The following is a 14,030-nucleotide window of genomic DNA, read 5'->3' on the forward strand; positions in this document are numbered from 1 at the left end:
TTCAGAATACTTAGCACTGACACAAGTCAGGTAGCCGTCTTTGCTATGGCCACATTTGTGCTGGACTTTTGGATCAGGCGCTCTAAGTGTACGCAAAGAAAGTGATCAATTGATGTATATGTTTACAGCTATGTCCCTGTAGTGCATGTTAGTTAGTGGGTGAATTGAGGAGGGGCCATGCCCTGAGGATTGTGAAATTGCTAGTTATCCTCCCCAGGTCCCTACTTGTTCTATGATCTAGTTACATGGGCTACATTGCATTGAGTCAATCTAATGTATTGTTGCTACTGTACTCTCTGGTTCTTATAAATCCTGTTTGCAAGGCAAGTGCCCTTCTAACTAACGTGTTGGAGAGATTGAATGTTTTGCACTGGGCAGGAGCTATTTAATCATATCTCCTCCTCTGATCTTGGGCATACTAATGATTCAGTTGCACGGGCAATTTAATGTATGTTTTTGTTGCTTTTTAGTGTTTGAATCGTAATAGAACTATGAACTGGAGATTGCGATACTTTCTAATTCTTCCAGCAATAGGCCGAGTGGAGAAGCAGGGGCTCTAAGAAGGGGTGAAAAAACAACACGGCCTCATTAACAAGCAAATGGTCTTTTAAAGACCTGTAAAGTACTCGGGTGCGGCTGTGTGTGTGCCCGGGAAGCTGTCTTAGCCCGGGGTGCCACACACAACGGGGGGGGCCTGAGCCCCTTTGAGCCCAATGGGCGTTGCGCACCTGAAAGACGCACAGTGTGAGTGAGTGGTGGGTACGGAGGGGGAAATGGTCCACTAAAGGCTGCTGGAAAATAACATTACTTAATAAAGGTATTTTACAGGTTCTAATTTGCATTACTCACACTAAAGCGTTTGCACAGTGCACTCGACCTTTGCGTACTGGAAATCAGGCTTTTGGCCTATCCAGCCCTGCTGTGTATGGGTGACTTTTGTCACTATGGTAGTAATTGCTCAACTTGTCCTCTCCAGTTCAGGAGTTAAGATGTTGGATGGGCAAATAGGAGACGTCGATCCTAACTGTGGCAACACCGGTCTGAACGTATGTGATCCTGGGCAAAGTACATTGTTTGGCTTGGCACTCTTTTTTGCGCTCTGGCATATGTTGGAGCACATCCAAATATGTCACCTTGAAGTGAGATAAGTACTGCTTTGCGCCGGTGCAGTGTCCGCTCACAAATGACCTGCCGTTTGGGCTTTATCGTGATGGGCTCTCCGGCAATCGCAGAGTCGCGGAGTGCACTTGTAGTGCGTCAAGTTAATGAATGAATATATATGGGATTTGTAAAGCGCACATCTACTCCTAGAGTGTCCCGACGCTATGCATCAAGATGGGGAGAGGATGTGGTCCGTCGGCATAAACTGGCGACTTTGGTGCAGGAAACCAGGTTTCGAGCCTCCAGGTCGAGTCCACATCCTGTGATTCTGGGCAAATCTCTTAATCTCCCCGTGCAATAAGTAATGTAAATACGGTGCTCGTGTACAGCGCTCCAATACCTTCGGGTCGAGTTCGCGCTATATAAATATGCAAAAAAAATAAAAAATAAGCTGAAGGGGGGAAACCAGCGTAGTTTTTGAACAGGTTTTAAGTTGATTGCGTGAGATCTTGTTGTCGGGAATACATCTAAGTGCCAAAGGGAGTTCGTTTGCAGTGTTTGGCTGCTACTACTGATCAGGCCGAGCTGCCCCTTTTCTTTAGTTTAGAAAATGGTGTGCAGTCTGAAAATAAAGCACTAACTCCAGGAAATATCCGGTTAAATGAATTCAATGTACGCCCTGCGGGAGCATAACACAGGCGCTCGGCTCCCCACTGCGCCAGAAAAGCACATCAATCATGCTACGGCCGGTGTTAACCTTGGCAAATAGAGACTGTAGTGTCTTGACCACAACATTAGAGACCAGCGTAGACTTTGAAACCAAACAGACCACTATTTGATTTTGTAATGTTGATTTTACTCTGCTCTAGATGGAAAATCCGAATGCCTTTGGAAGCAGCGTCCTCTAGTGACAGATTGACAAATTGCAATTGAGGAAAGAATTTAAATATTTTTTTTTAAAAGTACGAGTATTGGAATTAATACAATTGGCTTGAAGTCTACTGCTCAAAAGAAGAACTGCTCTTCGCACTGCCTTTGGAGTATTTTACTGTAACAAAACAATGTATCAAGGGATATATTAACTCCGGGTATATCTGAGTGCTGTGGACAACAGCCCCCTTTGGATGCAGATCTGGTTCTGGGGTAAGGAAACACGGGGTAGCCAAGTGCTGCCAGTTACAGGGGCAGGCTAGGGTCGGGATTCCAAAATGTCACTATGATTGCAAAATTCTCTGACCACAAAGGATAGACGGTTGAGCCGACGACCTCAGAATGAAATGTAAATCCTGCTGGCATATCCCGTAGCAGGCCCTTTTTATTATTTACATAGCACGAACCTGGCTCGAGGGCATTATAAGACACTTTACATGCGCATCGAAGGTTCATTTTCTAGGCACGGGGAGGTTATGTGATTTGCACACAGCCACATGATGCTGAGCTGAAACACTGTGGTGTACCCGAATTAACAATCTCTGAATGTGATCAGATTTCAAGTAGCTGTTTATTGGAGCACCCCCATACACAACGGCTACATCTCTCCAACTGTATAGAATATTCAATCCTTAAGAAACCATAATACATAGCAACCAATAGAAACACACGGAATACTGAACACCAGAGTTCCATATGTAAAGTTCCATGTCCTTAGTAACTCACAGTAAAGCAGAACTATTGTCTACATTACTACACACCTCCCCTCTTTATAAACAAAAAAACAACCCCACATAAACTGATAATAATAATGATAATAACCAACAGAAAGTTATGAACAATTATGCAGAAATATATTGCACAAAACTAGTAAATAACAAAATCATTAGTTACTTTTGTGGTAGTTTAACACTCCTGGGGCTGTATTACAGATGACTGCGCCAGCGCTTACTGTCGCTGCGCGCCAGAGTATGTCTGTGTTTATGTGCGTCTGTGCGCTAATACAATATGCGCACAGACGCAAACGCACATAAACTCAGAGTTCAAAGTTTGCGCCAACATCACAACGGCATTACAGACCGATCCTCTGTAATGCCGTCGGGTTCATACTTTGGCGCAGAGTGGCAATTAGCGCTGGCTCAGTCATCTGTAATACGGCCCCTGAAATTCTTTGTGTAACTCAAATTACTCAACAAAGCTGATTTTCTTCCAACTTTGATAACTTTCCAAGCTTTTCAATAATTACAACTCCCTTTTGATACATGCTAAGGCAATTTGATCTTGACCCCGGTCCACAATGTAAAGCATTAGATTTCTGTCTTACAATTGTGTGTAACTGACTATTCTTACTTGGCACATTCATTTTAACTTCTTGATATATTTTTTCCATTGTATTGTATTGTAATTGCATTTATATAGTGCTCACAACCCCTGACGAGGCGCCAAAGTGCTTTTTCAGCGAGTAGCACGCTACTCCGGAACCCATAAAAGATTAGTGGTGAATTAGTATAGTGAAATATGAAAGTAATTTGAGTAGTGGATATGTTAGTCAGTTATTTGGATTAAGAAGGGTAGTGGAGGGATAGAAGAGGGAAAAGGTTTTCATTTATATAGCACTTGCTACCCCTGTCAACAACTAAAGACTTATTTTGCAGCCAACTTGGGTTTAAGCCTTGTCTAGGTTGCCTTTTGTGACGTAATAAGAAAGGTAAAAACCTTGTGGCACAGTGAGGAGTACAAAGATGCAACCACATTAATTTGGTAACATCTTCTTTGACATCAATTCTGGCCTTGATTGCTAACTCAGTCAATCAATCAGGGTTGGTAAAGCGCAACTACTCACCTGTGAGGGTCTCAAGGCAGTGGGGGGGGGGGGGGGGGCTCCATTGAGTGCTGGGGTCACCCAAAAAGTCAGGTCTTGAGGTCCTTCCTGAACTGGGGCAGTGTGGGAGATTGCCGGAGGTGGAGGGTGTTCCAGGCTGTGAGGTAGGAGATGGACGTTCCTCCCGTTCTAGTCTTGCTGATACATGGGATGGTGGCCAGTGAGAGCTGGGCTGATCGGAGGCATCTTGTGGGTGTGTTGAAGAAGAGGTGGCTGTTCAGGCATGAGGGTTTGGTATTGTGAAAGACCTTGTATGCATGGGTGAGGAGTTTGAAGGTTATTCTACTTTCAACTGGTTGCCAGTGGAGATTGTGGAGGTGTTGGATGATGTGACTGCGACGGGGGATGTCGAGGATCAGTCTGTTTGCAGTGTTCTGGACAGTCTGGAGTTTGTAAAGGTGTTTCTTGGTGATTCCCAGCATAGAGAGCATTGCCATAGTCTAGTCTGCTGCTGAGGAAGGCGTGCATTAAATTTTTCTGGATTTGGTTGGGATCCATCTGAATGTCTTTTGAAGCAAGCGGAGGGTGTTGAAGCAGGTCAAGGAGATGGCTTTGACCTGGCGGTTCATTGTGAGCAATGAGTCTAGTATGATGCAGAGGTTTTGTGCGTGGTGCGTCTGGGTGGGGTTTCCGAGGGCGGAGGGCCACCAGGTGTCGTTCCATGCGGAGGGGGTGGAGCCAAGGATGAGGACTTCTGTTTTTTCTGAGTTGAGTTTCAGGCAGCTGTTCATCATCCAGGTGGCGACGGCTTTCATCTCTTCTTCGAAGCTGTATCTGGTGATGTTGGGTTTGATGGTGAGGGAGAGGATCAGCTGAGTGTCATTGGCGTATGATACAATGTTGAGCCTGTGGTTCCTGAAGATGGTTGTGAGGTGGGACATGTAGGCGTTGAAAAGGGTGTGGCTGAGGGAGGAGCCCTGGGGTACTCTACAGTTGGTCTCTGTCAGTTCCCAGAGGTAGAGAGGGAGTCTGACCTGCTGAGTTCTGCCGGTGAGAAAGGATCGGAATCAGTCAAGGGCCTTACCGCGGATGCCGGCATCATGAAGTCTGGTGCCTAGGGTGTGATGGGAGACTGTGTCAAATGCAGCCGATAGGTCTAGGAGGATGAGGTCTGCCATTTTGCCCTGGTCGAGAAGTGAATGGACGCCATCGTGGGTGGCGAAGAGGGCGGTCTTGGTGCTGCGATTGCTTCGGAATCTGGATTAGGAGATGTCCCGAACATTGTTGGCTTCAATGAAGTTTGCTAACTGGGTGTTGACAGCCTTTTCGATGACCTTGGCTGCGAAGTGAAGCAGGGAGGTGGGCCTGAAGTTCTTGAGGTCTGTCGGGTTCAGGGAGCGTTTCTTCAGGAGGGGTTGACTTTGGCGTGTTTCCAGTCGTTGGGGAAGGTAGCGGTCTCAAAGGAGCAGTTAATCATCCAATGTAGTTCCGGTGCGATGGCAGAGGTGGCTCTGTGGAAGATGTGCTGTGGGCAGGGGTCGGAGGGTGCTCTGGAGTGGATGCTTTTCATGGTCTTCAAGGTGTTTTCGGTCGTGAGCAGGAGCCATTTGAGCAGGGCCTGTTGGGTGGCGTCGCATAAGGTGGCACCTGGAGCGGTGAGGTGGTCTTGGTTGTCGAAGGTGTCGTAGATCATCTCTTGGTGGAAAAAGGTGCGGAGTTTGTTGCAGAGGTATTGGAAGGGTGGGACGTCTGTTTCGCTGCCGGGCTTGGCAATGTTGATGATGGAGAAGAGTTTTTTGGTGTTGTGTGCGTAGGTGAGGGTTCTGTCTTGGAGGGATTTCTTCCTTGTGGATTTGATGAGTTGGTTTTGTTCGGTGGTGGCTGCTTTGTAGGCCGCGTGTGTTTTCTAACTGAATCCCTTCTACTAGACTTAATAAATTGCTCCACAAGACCATTCATGTTTAGTGAATATATAGTAGTGCATTTATGCTTGATGTCAAGATAAAAAAAATTATGTAACCTCAATGAAGTTAACTGAACACCACTGTCAGATGTAATGGAATCCGGATATCCTTCTCTCCTAATACATTCACCCAGAATGGAAATCACTTCATCTGTGTTGGGTTTCACAATCTATTTATATTCAACCCATTTGGAAAAGTAATCTATAAGTACTAATAAATACAACTTTCCCTGGATAATCCCTTCATAAAGACTTGACAAATCTATTGCCAAATCGTTCCAAAGCTCTTCCGGCAATGTTTTCATATTCACCTCACTTTTCTGCAACTTCAGTACTTTATCCAAATTGTTGCACAAAATACACTCCTTTATCTCACCAGGTCTTCAGGGTCATCATACTCCTGGTTCCCGCCCTCCACAATTATCAGCATCACAGCTGGTTCCAGAAGACCATACCATATGTCCTGCTTCTGAAGGTGGGGCTGCAAGGACAGGAATCGCCTCCGTACAAGATTTGTGTCATGGGAGAAATCGGCCCAGATGAAAATGTGATTGCTCTCACATTGATATGGATCGTGCTGCTTCACCACCAGGATGATCTGCCTCTCCTGCTGGGACCTCAGGAGACCCACCAGTATGAGCCGGGATCTCTGCATGGAAGAGCGCGGACCCTGTGAGCCCGTTGAATCTTCAGCTTCAGCACAAAGGACAAATCCAAGAGTTTTGGCAAAAAGTCTCAGAGGAACTCCCTCTCCACTTTTTCTGGCAGGCGAGAGATGCGAACACTGTCCCGTCTGCTCCTATCCTCCAAGTCAATCACTTTCCCCTGCAGCGTGCTCACCTCTGCCAACCACTCCAGGAGTCCATCTGTCCATCACCTCTGTGAGGTGTGTTTCTGTAGTATCAAGTTGATGTTGAAAAGCGGCAATGTCCATGCAGAACGGCTGTACGTCCGCAGCTGTTTTCTTGAGAGCAGTGCAAATGGAGCCTGTGGAAACCTTGATGTTGGAGAACTCACAAGTAAGGTGTCCATGGCCAATGACGATAGAGACGGCAGTGCTTCTGCCATGGCCCCTGCCAGTGATGGTTCGAGCGGCTTCTCCCTAGAGACCGGCTTCTAGACGAGGAGTTGATTCATGGACTTCAACTTGGATTTGGACATGTGCAATATTCTGGCCCCAGGGAGAGATAAGAGGCAGTGTCCCTGGTAAGCTAAAACAGTTGTGTGGGGTTCTCTACTCGGTGCCCATAGAAGACAAGCAAAATAGGATTCCGCTGGCGTGAGTCAAAGCAGAGGGGCCTCAGCACAGCGCCGAGATAGGAGAGGCAACACACTCTTGAGAGTCAAAGTCAGGCCCAGTCCTATCACGAAGGTCTTGGCGTCCTTCGACTGGCTTCCAATCTCTCTGGCTGCCCCAAACCTGCTAGTGTTGGTTCACCCGCCATAGGCAGTAGGCCAGGGTCCAGCAGGCTTCAGTGGTGGGCCACGGGGCACACCAGTAGGACAGTCTGTAACAAACCAAAGGAGGCGAGTGATGAGGTAATGGGTTGCACGGGGACCGAGCTGGTAGTGGAGGGTGATAATGAGAAGTGCAGGGACTAACTCTGTCCAAAAGGAAGAGGGTCATTGCTGCCTGCCCCATCAGTCACAACATACATGGGGTCTGCCACCAGGATAGCATGCCATCCATGGCTGTAGAAAATGCCCAGCGTGAGCGAAAAATGCCATCTCCAGTGATGCAGTGCACTCCCCACCTTGCCACACTCTGCTGTCGGTATTGCTTGTTGTTGGGTCCCTCTGCATTTTGGCCCCGTAGTTCCTCTGCCTTGGGGTCCCAAGTCCCATTCACCACCAGTGGGTGAAAGGAGAAGTGTAGGATGCCTCTGGCCTCAATCCCAGATTGCGTCCGTGGGATCAGTAGTGCAGGCATCACCATGGCTGGATACGCAACCCCAAATGGAGCTTTTGAAGTGGACACACAGACTGTCCTTGGCACCAACCTGGACTCAACCTTGAGACATTGAGCCACTGCAGAGCCTGAGACTAGGGTCTGCCCTGCCTTACCCTTTGAGATATTCACAGTACCCAGTGTATTTGTACCCAGGGTTTCAGAGTCCTACCTCCTCCCTTACACTTTCATTATTTTCACGGGAAAGTTTATCCAAACTGTGGTGTTAATCCTTATGAATTGCAGATTGAATAACTATAACCTGTATCATGTTCTGAAAATCACTTCAATCAAGATGACTTTAACTAGAGTAAGCAAAATACCATACAAAATCTTTAAAAAGTGGTATATGTCAATTAAAGTGGAAGGTGCATGTTGCTCACAGATTGTAAGTCTCAGTCTTCAAAGCTTTCGCTGGACTTGGTGTAAGTTCTGCAATACACGAAACCTATTGATGTGATTGACAAGTAGGTACTTGCTCGTAACATAGGTTATAAGAAGACAAAATAACAAAAATGTTTAATTGGTAAAACTTTAATTAATTTTCTGGCTTCCATCAATATTGTCAGTCTGGATTCAGTGAGGCTAGGCTACAGGGATGTGTGTTTTTTGTTGAGTTCTTTTTTTTGGATCTGGCTTGACAGAACAGCTCACACAAGGAGATGATGGATGGAGTGCTGAAACTTTTCAGACACTCACCTCCAGTCACAGATCTGGGTTGAATCCATCATCGTTCTTTAGCTCACTTCGCCATCCCAGTTCAGACACAGCTATATGCAAATCAGTCTGACCCTGTGCCTCATGGGAACAGTCCAGTCCGAGCTGCCAAGCCATGTCTTCCCTGGACCGAAAACAAGCATCCTGGGACCGGTTTCGGGCTAACAGCCCTCATCAGCCAGGCTAGCTTGAATCTAGTGGCAAAGTGAGCAAGGGACCCACGTCTGGGCATACCCTGCCAACTTAGGGCGAACAAAGCAAAACCAAAGGAAATGATGGATGGGCAGCTGTCACCAGGCGATTATAGGAGTATCACTAGAGAGGGGCTTTGGCTCAGCCCACATGTTGAGACCCAGGAATACATGTTTTGATTGGACAGAAATTGTGTGCTTCCACAGAAACAGTGCTTGCCCGCCACACAGCTGTGATCACTTTGTTTATGTATCCACCTGCCTGAGCATGAACTTTCAGAGGCGCACACATGCCACTGTAGTATTAGTAAAGAATAGGTAATTTATGTTTCTTTACTCTGCCAGCTGCATAGATGGAAGGAGAGCAGCCATTGAGCAACATGGATGTTTAGGTCTGGCTTGACAGTTCAACTGTCACATGACCTTTTAACCTTCACCAATATTATTCTACAGTTCTTTGCTTTCACACAAATGCATTACCATTCCCATCCTATTTTCTTAGAATGCTTCACATTACCATACAACATTCCTTTAAAGCCAGAAATATTGGCATTGCCAATGCTTCTTGTACTTTGCCAAAACAGAGCACAGTTTTGTTACTGAGATAATAGTCTTGGAGATAATCGAGAAGATGGAGAGGCGTCAGATGAGCAAATTACAAGAATGAAGTGAAATTATGAATATCGATGGTTCAGTCAGTGGATCTATGTGCCAGCCAGAGCGTTGGGAACAAACTGGGAATATGATCAGCTTATTAATTTATAAAAACAGATGATTTTGCGGCTGATGCTGAGACAAAACATGTGTACAATGGCGCAATGATGTGCTGTGGTGCTATATCAAAAGACAGACAAACACATAATGGGAAAATCCTGGGTTCGGGTATGCCCTAGACTCTAGGCTGAGATATGAACTAGGAATGACCTCTAAGTTTAATAGATATTCAATTGATGCCACGCTTGCATAAAGGTTTATTGAGTTTGCTTTAATTATACATATTGCTGAACAGTACATAATTAGTCGATTTTTGGTACATATCCTTTCAAAGGTTTCTAGAACTTTCCATGTGCATTGGCTCATATGTCCCCAAACATTCAGAAGAAGTAAAAAGCTTGGGTCCCGATTCACAGAACTAACTTAAGACAAAATCCTAAACTTACTACCATTTTGGTATTCACAGAAGGCACTTATTCATTTCGGTATTCACAGAAGTTAGGAGTCCTAACTTTAGGACTCCTAAATGCCTTCTGTGAATACCGAAAGTCTTAAAGTTAGGATTTTTCTCAGTTTAGGAGTAGGAAAGTTAGGACTCCTAACTTTAGGACTCCTAAATGCCTTCTGTGAATACCGAAAGTCTTAAAGTTAGGATTTTTCTCAGTTTAGGAGTAGTACAGTTAGGACTTCTAACTTTAGGACTCCTAAACTGAGAAAAATCCTAACTTTAAGACTTTAGGTATTAACAGAAGGCATTTAGGAGTCCTAAAATTAGGACTCCTAACTTCTGTGAATACCGAAATGAGTAAGTGCCTTCTGTGAATACCAAAATGGTAGTAAGTTTAGGATTTTGTCTTAAGTTAGTTCTGTGAATCAGGCCCATAGATTTAAACATTGCTTTGGTGTAAACCTACCTTTTCATCACTCAGTGACTGAAGATAGCGAAGTGGTAACATAGTAAAGAGCAGGTAAGTAGAGTGACTTTCACAGTTCACACATTCCAGAATTCTTTAACCTTTTTAGTGTACTTGCTGAGCAGCCATGAAATGCACATTTTAAACCCAATATCAAAAATTGCTTACTCTCAAATCAAGGATCGGGTTCCCAGAGCGCCTCATCCAGTTAGCGATTTCCATGATTGCGTACAAAAAGGCGACAGATCCCAGGACTCCAAGAGAAATCTGACAGAGAGATAGAACACTCATCAGTGACCAAAACTAAGGAGACAGATATCTTTGGTAATTCAAAAATTGAGGCAAAAAACACTGAGAGCCATCCTTTGCAGGTCCGATGACAGAGGCATACATCTTTGTGGATATTACATTCTCTCTCTCTTATGATCTCACATATTACATCACTCATGACATGGTCAGTGACATCGCTTCTTGGCCCCCAAGGTACCTCTGGAGCCAAAGGGACTTCATCCCCCAACTAGTAGTGTGCCAGGAGGCATGTTTGCAGAGTGGTAGGGAAAGGGGGCATGGCTCTGACAACTTCTCAGCACTCCTACTGTGTGGAACTTACTGGAGGTAACAGGAGAGGTAGCTGGCCCCAAGGACGTCCTTGGGGGCCAACTACCCCTTCTATTACTTCCAGTAAGTCTCATACAACAGGATAGCTAAGATCTGATAGTAGGACACGCCCCCTTTCTCCACCACTCTCCAAACGCGCCTCCTGGCACACTACTAGTAGAGGTATTAAGTCTCCTTGGCTGTTGAGGGTCCTTGGGGGCCACCTACCCCACCTATTATCTCCAGTAAGGGCCACATAGCTGGATTGATGAGAGGTGTTCAGAGGCCACGCCGCTTTCTCCACCACTCTACAAACACGCCTCTGGGAGCACTGCTGCTTGGGGGAAGAAGTCCACTTTAGGCCTGAGGCCCTCAGCATGCAAGTGGACGTCACCCCCCCACCAGCAGTGCACCGAAAGGGACATTTGCTGAGTGGTGGAGAAATGGGTGTGACTTCGGACATCCTCTCAGCAATCCCGCTGTGTGGGGCTTACTGGAGGTAACAGGAGGTCTTCTTGGTCCCTAAGGACCCTCAGCTGCCAAGGGGATTTCATCTCCCAACCAGGAGCGTGGTAGGAGGCGCAATTGCAGAGTTGTGGAGAAAGTGGGTGGTGGTTTAAAAGCAATTCTGCTCCGCTTATTGGAAGCAAGAGCATTTTTACTGGTCTCGCTTCCATGGACCGGAGCAGTGTTTGCTATGGCTTGGTGGGAGCAGTGCTCCCGACAAGTCATAGCAAACTGCAATATACCGGGGGTGGGCACACCGGGACATTGCTGGAGCTGGCCCTGGGGGGTGGCAGTCCCCAGGGACATTTACGGCTCCAACAAACATATATGAAGCCCTGGGTGGTGGTCCCTGGGGCTGCGTGGGGAGCTGCAGCCCCCCATGCATTTTAATTTAATATAGCCCCGGGGACGTGGCGGTCCTCGGCGCAGCAAAGGGGTGCATGGCCCACGCATCTTACTATATTAGCCCTGGGGAGGTTGGAGCCCTCCCATGCACTATCATTTAATATAGCCCCGGGGAAGTGGCGGTCCCCGAGGCTGCGGGTTGGCCATGTGGCCCCCCCAGTCATTCCACTGAATCAACCCCAGGGAGGTGGTGACCCCAGGGCTGCGGGGGGGACCCCATCATATTTTTTATTGGCCCCAGGACCTGGCCGACCCAGGCGTAGTGCTAGAGGCACTCTTGTGGTCAGACACCACTTGGTGACCTTTGACTAGCATCATTTTAATTGACTTTGGTGTGTTATTTTATCCTAGCCTGAATGTATGACATCCTGCATATGCCTTGTTTCTCTTCTCGCAGTTTTGAAGTGGGAGCTGTCACAGAGTAGAACAGCCTTGCAGGGCTCTGTATGAAGGTCTACCTTGTGGAATAGGGCTGCTCTCCCCACCAGCTCCAGATAGGATGTAGAATTGTCTAGAGGAGAGGTATGGGTAGGGGTCATGTCATGGTTTGTGTCCCCAGGTGGAGCAGTAACACAAGAGTCCCAGGGTCAACCTGTGGAGGAAGGTCATATGTATCCTCCTCTGCCCCATGCCCACCCATATCAGAGTGAGGAGACCCCTGGGATGTAATATCAAAAGGGTCTCCAGGAGAAGCAGTTTAGGTAATGGGAAAACTGAGGAACAGGGTGAGGGGATGGTTGAGAGAGGGATAAAGGACTTGTCACCTTATTCATCGTTTTCTGCTGCTTTGCTGGAACTGGAAAGTCCTAAGCTTCCTTAAAGGACAGCTGGAACAGAAGTAGATCCCGGAGGATGGGCAATGATCCAGCCCATATGGGGATGGATGACTAGGTGTTTCAGCCTTGCATCGATCTTCTCTTGCAGCTTGTGGAGGATCGGTTTGACAGTGCTGGCACCAACATCAAATTTACTGGTCACTCCAAAGGTCTCGGCTCGGAGGGAGCTTTCGGTTTCGGCCCAGAGGGTATGATCACCGCCGAGGCAAATCTAGTCGGCCCTGAAGGTCAGCTTGGTATCAGCATTGAGATAGCTGGCACCAAAGCAGTTGGCTTCTAGGGTTTCTTCAGCGTCTGGCCGAAGCTAGGCAGAATGTCCAAAGTAGCTGGTCAGTGCTGACCATGGCCCGAAGGCAGTGGCGGTCCAAAGATTTAGAGTGGCTGTGTGCCTTTTAGAGGTGGGCTGCTGGTTTGAGAGTAGTGTCGAGAGGGTGGGGGTGACATACTCACAGACTGATGGGCTGATGGAAAATTCTCAATTTCCAGCTCAGAGCTGGAGTTTTCCCCAGGGAAAACGTTTCTTCATCTACAGATGAAGGTTGTGGATGATATCCTGCCTCAATGACCATGGTACCAAAATGGTCTGGTGTGTTTTCGTCGCCCCTGCTTGACATCTAGAGGTTACAAGCTCGATGGTCGCAGAGAGTCTTGGACCAAAACGAATGGCAGGTGTCCCAGGTGGCCTCATTGTGCTCAGAAAAGAGGCACAAATTACATACCTTATTGAGGTCACTCCAAAGGTATTTCATATGGACAGTATCCGAATGGTGTCCATTCCATCATCGTTGAGGCATGATGGAGAGATACGGCAGAGATGGAGGTAGGTCCTGAAAGGCAAGCCCACGGTCAATCGGAAGCCCCGCTCGGGAACGTAACAACCGTCGACCCGAGATGAAAGAAAGGGAGGCGCGATCGAAGAACAATACAGACGGATTGGAGGAACATGTGTAGACCAAATAGAGCACGGACCCGAAAGTCTTCTTTGAAGAAAAACTACTTGCACACTTCCGTACCCAACACTAGATGGCAAGGGTATCTAGAGCATGTGTATCTACAGCCACACATGCCTCGAATATATTTTTTTGGTCTCAAACAGCATTTATTGCCATAGTAGTCCCCAACACCAGAGAGCACTACTTTGAATGCAGATGCACTCTTTGTGAAAGGGCATGGCTTGCCACAGGTACTCAGCCCCACCGCACCCACCTCTAGTCCTGGCCAATACTGACTGCCGCTTGCTCAGGGTACTGCTAAGATATTGTCTGCACTTGCATGACAGAAGTCATGTCCCTCCAGGTTTGTGGGTGCCAAATGTATTCTGCCCAGTTTTGACCCTCCATCACCAGCAGATATATGTCTTTACAATGCATGTCATTACCGCTCAT

The 14,030-nt window shown here is 47.0% G+C and overlaps 1 protein-coding gene across 2 annotated transcripts in view; it reads right to left on the reverse strand.

Moving 5' to 3' along the window:
- LOC146780066 (meckelin-like) overlaps positions 1-14,030 on the reverse strand; it is a 400,358-nt gene that overhangs the window by 214,159 nt on the left and 172,169 nt on the right. For both annotated transcript variants that reach the window (XM_085637891.1, XM_085637890.1), the window contains exon 16: positions 10,469-10,567. In XM_085637891.1, coding sequence (XP_085494017.1) covers positions 10,469-10,567 — 99 coding nt within the window. The remainder of the gene's footprint in view (positions 1-10,468; positions 10,568-14,030) is intronic.

This window comes from Triturus cristatus, chromosome 12, assembly GCF_964204655.1.
Source record: "Triturus cristatus chromosome 12, aTriCri1.1, whole genome shotgun sequence".
NCBI classification, from domain to species: Eukaryota; Metazoa; Chordata; class Amphibia; order Caudata; family Salamandridae; genus Triturus; species Triturus cristatus.